Source organism: Lathamus discolor, chromosome 20 (genome assembly GCF_037157495.1).
Source record: "Lathamus discolor isolate bLatDis1 chromosome 20, bLatDis1.hap1, whole genome shotgun sequence".
In the NCBI taxonomy this organism is placed as follows: domain Eukaryota; kingdom Metazoa; phylum Chordata; class Aves; order Psittaciformes; family Psittacidae; genus Lathamus; species Lathamus discolor.
In genome coordinates this window covers 5,729,324-5,737,739 of record NC_088903.1, presented here as the reverse complement: position 1 = coordinate 5,737,739, position 8,416 = coordinate 5,729,324, and the positions used below count along the sequence as shown (strand labels likewise).

Here is an 8,416-nt window from a genome sequence, read left to right as displayed (position 1 = left end):
TCACCCCCCATCACAGATCTGCTGAAGCAAATCACCCTTTTCCTTGGTTTGGTAGATTACACAGGCCCCACTGCTCTCAGTCCAAGGGGGATCTGAAACCATTCCTGCGGCTGTGCCCTGAGCTCTCCCAGTTTTCCATCAGGGAGGTTGAACAATCTGAGCAGGGGTTTGTTATCCTCGTGATTTGGGGAGCTTGATGCGCGCTGCGGGGCGGCGGGGGGTCCACTGCTCCCGGTGAGAGGCGGGGGGAAACCCAGCCTCTGCCGCGGAGCTTTTCCACCCGCAACAACAGTCTGTTAACAGAGACCGATTCACACGCGTGTCGTGAACCCTCCTCAGCAGTCAACCACTGTGCTGAGGCTGGAGAACATCCATGTATTTTACTGCCCAGAGGAAACTCAGGCTGTTCATTCCTGCAAGTGATGCAGGTGGCGGAGCTCAGACTCGGGGGCTGTTCCGTTCTGCTGCAGGCGACCATTTTTCCTGCGGCGGTTCCCGCCTTGCACCGCGTTGAACACCCCGGGCGCAGTGGATCCCGACGCCCTGCGTCCTCCAGGGAGCAGCCGTGGGGTGCCCTGAGCAGCCAGGGGCCTGCAGCATCCTGCTCCAGGACAGGGACCATTGCTCCAGATCTCAGGCACTCGGGAGCCGCAGGGCCATACATCAGCCCACTGTCCTTATGGCAGTGACTGGTTGGGATCCGATGCTCAACCAGCTGAAATGAGAGCGAGGACATGGCAGCAATGGCAGAACAAGCAAGTACACAGCAAGCCAGGAAACAGCGGCCAAGAAAACAACAGAAAGGAAACAGCATCCAAGGAAAGTCTCATCGGCTCCTCCATGGCCCAAGAGCTTAACTCGGGTGCTGGCATCGCCACCATCACACTTACGTTATGCCACTCTCCCCGGAATCGTCCTCCTCTCCGGAGCCCTCCCCATCGTAGAGCTGGGTCAGGGACGCCTTCTGCCAGGCCTCGAGGGGCTGGTGCACGTACTGCAGCCACAGGGGTTCCGCCAGAGGCGACTCCTGAGAGGGCTGGGAGGGCAGGGGTTGGAGAGGTGAGAAGCAGGCACGGGGCAGGGAGCGGGCAGACGGGAGGAGCTGGCGCCTGCTCCTGCCTTACCTCTTCCTCGTCCCTGTCCGTGTCCTTGCTCCTTCGGCACCACTTGGGCCGCAGGTCCTGAAAGCGCCTGGAAACAAGCGGGAGCAGGGGGATGAGAAGCGAAGGATGAACTCCTCTGGTGCTGGGGGAGACGGGGGGCTCTGGGCAGGGCTGGGCGCTGCTGGAGCAGAGCCTGTTGGGGCAGGGCAGGGCAGGGCAGGAGTTACCGCCGCAGCCGCAGGCACCATCTGCTGCTGCCTTGGGAATCCTCGGCAGGTTTCTTGGCGCAGACCTGGTGACGGAGAGCCAGAGACTCAGAACACGGGGGTTCCCCACGGAACACTGCAGCACGGGGGAGCCGGAAGGCTCTTCCTCCAGCCCAGCCCCTTCTACACCCGTGCAAAGGCTGTGCCAGCAGCCACGCCTTTAGGAAGGGCCCCCCCATGCCTTCCTGCCCAGCTCCCCGGTGCTCCCTGCCTCTGCAATGACCCAGACCTCCCCATCTCAGCCTTGCTGATGTCCGCCTTTCTCCTCTGCAGGGACCCCCCCACCCCTTCAACCGCTGCCTGCAACACGCACGATGCCTTCTAAAGACATGAAAGCTCATTTGTGTCTTTGGAGGAGAAGGGCCCCAAAGGGAGGTTCAAACTCTGTGGGCAAGATGGGGCCCCTGCCGTGTGCCCTGGCATGGCCCCGACCCACCGGAGCCGCGGCACCATGAGGAAGGGCTGGGTATGGGCTCAGGGCAGGGAGCAGGGGCATTGCTGCGTGGCTGGAAGCAGCGGGTGCTGCAGCAGAGCAAGGCCAGGCCAGGAGCTGGGGAGGGGATGCCTGGGGCGAGGGATTGCGGGATAGAGCCCGGGAAGGGCTGATGGCAGAGGCTGTGCTGAGAGGGAGCCGCAGCCCTGCCCGAGGAAGGAGCTGCTGGGAAGCTGCCCAGCAGAGCTGGGGACAGACCCTGGCAGGAGCCAGGACCAGCTGCTCCCAGCAGCTCTGAACCCCTCCGAGCTGCAGGGTGCGGGTACCCCAGTGAGCTCCAAGTCTGGGAGAACATCTCCTGTGCTCCGCAGCACATCCACAGGCATCCGCAGCAGCACCCGGGGCCCATGAGCACTGTGGGGGCAACCCCCGGTCCCTGGGCGCTCCAGCCCCAGGGCTTGGCTGGCAGTGCTCTGCCACACGAGTCCTTGGCTCACCTTGAAGCAGCACAGCACCAGAACTGCAGTGGATGTGATGAGGGTGATGGTGGCGGACAGCGAGAGCGCCAGCAGCAGCCTGTGGCCAGAGGTGTGCTTGGCCACCTCCTGGGAGAAAAGGAGAGCGCATTAGGGTGGAGAGGAGAGGAAGAGGAGGCCCCTTCCATTCCCACTGTCCACACAGGCAGCAGTGCCCCGCTCTCTCGTACCGTCTCTGCAGGCTCCCAGTCCATGCCCTTGGCCTGGGCACGGGGATGCGAGGTGCCGGCATCCTCCTCCCGCACACACTGCTCCAGGAGCTCAGAGGGCTCCGGGTCGCGCTGCCTCTCGCTCAGCAGCTTCAGGAGCAGCCCCATCCTCGAGACCATGCTGGCGCAGGCCGGCTGGAGCTGCGGCAGGCCACAGTCCTCGCGCACGGCTCGAGCCGCGCGTGCCGTGAACGCGCGCAGGGCTCGGTCTGGCACCAGCCGGTGCAGGTGGCGTCTGAGCAAGGAGTCAAAGGGGGTTGCTCGCGTGGCCGCGCTGCCCGGGGCGCTGGAGCTGCCCGGTGCCGTCGGGACGGGCGGTTCCTGCTCCTTGTGCTGCCCGTGTGTGCTGGTGCTTGCAGGGGCGCTGGGTGGGCTCCCGCCCCGAGAGGAACGCTCTGCTGCAGCCGTGGCCTCTGGAGCGCTGCTGGCAGCAGGGGGGCCGTTGTCAGCCAGCAGAGCATAGAAGAAACGCTGCATGGTGCTCAGTCTCTGCTCCGCTCCACTCTCTGCTGCCGGGAGCTCTTCCTCTGCACCCTTGGTGCCCACTGTCCTCTCACTGTCCTGCAGCTTGTGCTCCTTGCTGGTGCCAGCAGAGTCCGGAGTCGGAGCTGGTGCTTCCTCCTGGGCTTCTGCCCCCTCCTCATCCTCCATCCCATCAGCCGTGTTGGTTCGTTGCAGGGCCTTGGAGCGACTGTGACTCCAACCAGCCTGGGCCAGATGCGGGGCCTCTGTTGGGTTTGGTGTAGGGAGCTGTGCTGCAGGAGGTGCTCGCTGGTGGCCGGAGACAGGCAGGATGTCACTGGTGTCCAGCCTCTGGGCTGCTTCCCAAAGGATGGCTTGTGCCCGGGTCAAGTGCAGGCCAGGCTCATGCTGTTCCCAGCCCGTGGCTCTTCCTCCCTGCCCTGCTGGCACCTCCTGCCCCTCGTCGCTCTGCGCTGGTTGGGCGGTGCTGGGGCTTTTCAGAGTCAGGATGCTCACGGCCCTGTGCAGCTGGGTCTTGAGCTGTGCCACGAGCCCCTCTGCCAGAAAATAGAACCTCCCGGTGTCAGTGGAGCCGCTCCAGCCCCTGTGCTGAACGCTCTGCAGCATCCGCACCAGCTCCTCGGCGGTGTTGCTCTCCCGGCTCGAGAGGCGCTGAGGGGAAGGTGCCGACGCATCGGGGCTGCTCAGGCTCAGGACAGCCGCGAGCGTGACTGTGCTCTGCTCCGTGAGCGAGGGCTCCTTGGGCTGGATCTTCAACGTGGAGCTGCTCTTCCCCTTCCTGGGTGGCACGGCTCCCGTTAGGGGCCCTGGTGTCTCTGCCAGGGGAGCTGGAAGACACCGAGAGCACATCAGGGAGGAGAAGCTTCCTGGCAGACGCAGGCTCAGAGGGTTCGCTATAGCTGGGGGGCACGGGCAGGGCTGTGGGGCGGTTACCGCAGCGGGGAGCACTGGTGCTGCACACGCTCGCGCAGTCGAATCTGAGGGTCCTGCACGGGGTCTCGGTGCTGTGCTTGTGCTGGCAGAGGCAGCAGGCCGTGTCGTTGGACAGCTTGCTGTAGAACAGAGGTTGTGCACAAGCACTCAGCATCGCCACCCAGGGCAGCGACTCCAGCCCAGGCAGAGCACAGACACGCGGCGGGGGTCTGCTTCAGTCGCTGCTGCGGCTCTGGGAAACCTCCCCTCACCCGCAGCGTCCCAATGGACAGCTTTGTGCTGCTGGGTTCGCTCCCCACGCAGACCCCTTGTCCCAGCAGCTGGGATGTGCTGGCGCTGGGCGCCGGCCCCTGCACTCACAGTGTTTCCAAGCGGGATGTTCTCAGGAGCAGCATGAGCAGCGTCTGCCGAGTCACTCGTGTGGCACCCAGGTCCCTGCAAGGGTTTCAGTAAACACAGCACATTTGAGGGGGCGGCACCAGCCTCTGCTCCGGGGACAAGCCCAGTCCCTGCTGCTTGCGGTGCTGGCCGCAGGGGGATCCGCTGCTGCCTAATCCAGGAGAAAGGACGGAACCCCCTCTCTCCTTCCTGCTGTGCCCTGCTCCCAGCCGTGGCTCTGAACCAGGAGGGATCCTGCAGATCCCGTGGGAGGCGGACGCAGACCAGTTCAAGCCCGTGCCCCAGCTCCCTGCTGCCTTTGCTGCCGGGACACAGCAGAACTGCTCGGCCTTTGCCTGGCTCTGCCGCTGCCTCCAGCAGGAGAAGGGTGGGAGAAGGGTGGGATTTGCTGCTGGATCTCTGCTTTCCTGGCCACGGGGCACCCAGGGACACAAAGAGCGAGCCATGGTAGGCTGTTAACAAGGAGTCCGTACTTACAGGTGCGTGACTGAAGGCAGCTTGAAGAACCACGTGTCCTCGATAACAGACAGGGGGTTATGGCCCAGGAGCCTGAAAGGAACCAACACCCATGTGAGCAGGGGGTGCAGGGTGGGAGCGGTGGCAGGGGCTCAGTGCTACGTGTGTGAGGAAGGGCCTGGGGTGAAGGTTCCAGGCCGGGGCAGATGCTGATGGGCAGATTCACAACATGCATCAGGTCCTGACTGTCTCCTGCCCAGAGAGCAAAAGCCCAGAAGTGCTGCTTCTGGAAAACGCAACCTCTCTTTCTTTCCTCCTCGGCTCACACCTTCTGGTGGCTTCCCTCCACCAGGACTTTCCCTCTTGCCTCACACTGCCACTGCCCATGAGCTTTGTCTCTGTTCCTGCACCCAGCCAGGCAAAGCCGTGGCCTGACAGAGCTGTCATTCAGCAGTGATGCTGCTGCCTATGCGGGGTAAGAGGTGAGCGGAGCACCGTGACAAGCGCCACTGCTCTGAGCTACCCTCAGCCCTAGGAACACTCACAGTGTCTGGAGGAACTGCATGCCGTGCCATGCCCGGAACGTGTCGCTCCGGATCTCGGCGATGAGATTTCCCTCCAGGTTTCTGGGGAAACAGGAGAGCACAGAAATGAGTTGGGTCTGACCCCCAGGAAGCTGGAGCGAAGCAGCACTGGTCTGCAGGAAGCAGCCCCATCCAAGGTGGAAGTGGGAGGAAGCTGCCATTTTCTCCCCTGCTCTTTGTTAACCTGTCCGGGAGAGATGAAGTGCACGTGTGCTGCGTCTCTGCCTGCTCCAGGACGCAGCAAGCCTCAAGGCTTGGCTTCTGCTCTGGCTGTGTTTGCACAAGCCATGGCCCCTCTGTGCTGTGGCCACCAGCCATGCCCTGAGCTCCTGAGCTCGGCTGCTCCCTCAGCAGCAGAAATGGGAGCTCTTGTTCTAAAACTAAGGGGCAGCAGCAGCAGCAGGTTCTAAATGCAAACGGGCTGCCCCAAGCCCACCAGGAAGCAAGCCCTGGAACTCACAGGGTCTCCAGGAAAGGAAGGTTCTCAAAGGCACGCGCCTCGATCGCCTCGATCTTGTTGTAAGATAAATCCCTGTTAGGAGGAGAACACAAAACGGCGGTGCCGTTTGCACGGTGCTGGTTCCTCTGAGGTGCTTGCACGCTGGCAGCAGAGACGTGCCACAGCGCTCATTCCACGCGGGGTTTCTCTCTGGCACTGGCTTGCAGTGGTGCACAACCGGGGCTCACGCTCCCGGCCGCGGTGGCTGCAGCTCAGAGAGGTTCTCCCAGCTCTGATCCCACCAGGGGTACTTCAGGGCTGATTTTGCTCTCTGGTAACAGGGCAGGTTCTTTATGCGCGCCCCAAGCACCTCTTGCGTGAGGCCTCAGGGACCGGCTGTAACGCCCTGTGTGACCAGCATGGGGCTCTTCCCCTTCGCTCCCCAACGCCACCTCCCTGCAGAGCCCTGCTCTGGGGTGCGCAGGAGTCCTCTGCCCTGGCCCTAGAAACCAACCAAGAGGTTCCTTGTCCCAGCCTGAACTCGCGGCCTGGGCCTGCTCTGCCGCAGCCAAGGAGAGAGGAACCTTTGCGGGCAGCGCCTGGTGGCCGGCGCAGCCAGAGTCCCCGGCCCCATCGCGTGGGTGCATGGGAAGTGCCCGCTCCTCGCCGTGGGCGCTGGAGAGAAGCTGCCCCACGAGCAGCTCTGGGGCAGCTGAGCTGAGAGGGGCCGAATGCGCGAGCCTGGCCCTGGAGGAGGCGGCCCCGCGCAGGCCTGTGCAGGGAGAGGGCAGCAGCCGCCTGCTCCTGCTTGGCCGCGGGGCAGTGGGGGCCCTCCCCTGCACCAAGAGCCTGCTGTGCCCTGGGGGATCCCCGCAGGAATAGAGCCCTGCCCGGGGCAGGGGGGTACCTACAGGTGCCTCAGCAGGAGCAGCCCCTCCAGCGAGCGCCTCTTCACTGCCCGCAGGCCGTTGTGCTGGAGGACCCTGCAAGAGACAGACGGACACGGGCACCCGCGGCTCAGGGGCAGTGGAGCTGTCGGGGGAGCAGCCCTGCAGCAGCGGCCCTGCAGCACGTCGGCGGGTCCCGCCGGGGCTCGGCACCCTCCTGGCAGGAGCAGGCGCCTGCTCCCGGCCTGCTGACCCTGACTGCAGCCCGAGCACAGGGATGGCCCCGGGGGCGGGAGGGACACAGCCCCCCGTGGAGCAGCTCTGGGGGCTCAGAGCCCTCCTTGCTGAGCGGCTCGGCCTCGGCTGCACGCGGCAAGCACTGGTGCGGTGCTCGGCACAGCCTCGGCTCGACAGCCCGGCGGAGGGATGGGGATCCCGGAGCCCCTGCGCCATGGCCGGCGCTGGCGCATACTCACAGCTTCTCGGCCCACGGGTATCCCTTCCACGCCTGCGGGGGGATGAGGGCGAGCGCGTTCCCACTGAAATCCCTGCGGAGAAGCCATTGGCAGCGTCACCCCCAGCACGAACCCTTCCCCTGCCCCAGGGCTGTGGCCTGGAGCCGCCCCCTCGGCGCTGCCCCTCAGCCCCCCACACGCAGCGGGGCCCTGGAGCCGCTCTCGGGGTGTCCCGGGGCAGCCCCCGGAGCTGCAGGGCACTCACAGCACGGAGAAGGGCCGCTGGCGGGCGGCCGGGGGCACGCGGGCCAGGGCAGCGCCGCTGCAGTCCAGCCGGCGCCCGCGGCAGCGGCAGGGCCCCGGGCAGGGCTCCAGGGGCCGGGCCAGGCCGGGGGCCAGGCCCGGCAGCAGCGGCAGCAGCAGCACCAGCAGCAGCAGGGCCATGGCGGGGCAGGGCCGGAGCGCCTTCGGTACCGCGGGAGGCTCAGGGCGGGGGATCCAACGCAGGAGCTCTGCGCCCAGCAGCGCCTCTGGGGCGGTGCTGGCCCTGCCGGGCAGATATAGCCCGGAACGCCTCGCCCGTCACAATGGGGCCAGGCCTGGCAGCGTGCGTCCCCACTGTGACATGGGACAGTCCCTGCCACTGGGGCTGCTTGCTCCAGCGTGGGGAAAGCTTCGGGCCCCGTGCGTTGGCTTGGAAACAGCAGCGTCACTTCCAAGGGACACCTGGAAGTGCCGCTGTCACACCCAGGCCCTGCGGGGAACTGCTGGGCACCTCCTGCTCCGTCTGGATGGCAGCGGGCTCCAAGTCAAGGGGATCGATTCCGTCTCCAGCCTCGCACACCCTCAGAACGCTGCAGGGTGCCAGGGCAGCTCTTGGGCCCTGTTCAGCCCCAGAACACGCTGTACTGGAGCAGGGACGCAGCCGTGCACCCAGCCCCTCACTGACACCCCCGTGCCTTGCTCACAGGGCCTCCAGGCACAGCCTGGCTTTGCTCTGAAGAACAGGGCAGGGCTGCAGAAGGCAGAAGTCCATCAACTCCCAGGACAACACAACAGTTGTATTGGCCTAGAATGTCCAGTCTAAACATAAAGTCAAATCTTCATGTCTGATCTGAACCTACTGTCCAATCTAAAGCTAATGTTGAATGCAAACCTAATGTGAGACCTAAACTCCAGTTAAAACAAATGGTGCTTTGTACCAGAGAAATGACAGAACCCCCTCTCTCCTTC

General features: G+C 64.7%; 1 protein-coding gene across 1 annotated transcript; it reads right to left on the bottom strand.

Annotated features, from left to right (window-relative positions):
• Positions 1-322: 322 nt before the first annotated feature.
• On the bottom strand, positions 323-8,078 carry LOC136024076 (leucine-rich repeat-containing protein 37A-like). The gene is made up of 14 exons (XM_065699153.1): positions 7,449-8,078; positions 7,205-7,276; positions 6,753-6,824; positions 5,863-5,934; positions 5,364-5,444; positions 4,840-4,911; positions 4,324-4,398; positions 3,964-4,082; positions 2,509-3,857; positions 2,300-2,407; positions 1,331-1,395; positions 1,125-1,191; positions 891-1,036; positions 323-715 (listed from the first exon to the last, which is right to left on the bottom strand). Exons 1-14 carry the CDS (start codon positions 7,625-7,627, stop codon positions 664-666), a joined length of 2,529 nt encoding a protein of 842 aa, XP_065555225.1. The 5' UTR covers positions 7,628-8,078; the 3' UTR covers positions 323-663.
• Positions 8,079-8,416: the final 338 nt, after the last annotated feature.

Coding starts and splice junctions, on each gene's coding strand:
- LOC136024076 (XM_065699153.1), bottom strand. CDS start 7,627: ATGGCCCTGCTGCTGCTGGTGCTGCTGCTGCCGCTGCTGCCGGGCCTG. Junction 2,408..2,508: donor ACTGGGAGCCTGCAGAGACG/GTACGAGAGAGC, acceptor CTTTTCTCCCAG/GAGGTGGCCAAGCACACCTC. Junction 716..890: donor TCCGGGGAGAGTGGCATAAC/GTAAGTGTGATG, acceptor CTCTCATTTCAG/CTGGTTGAGCATCGGATCCC.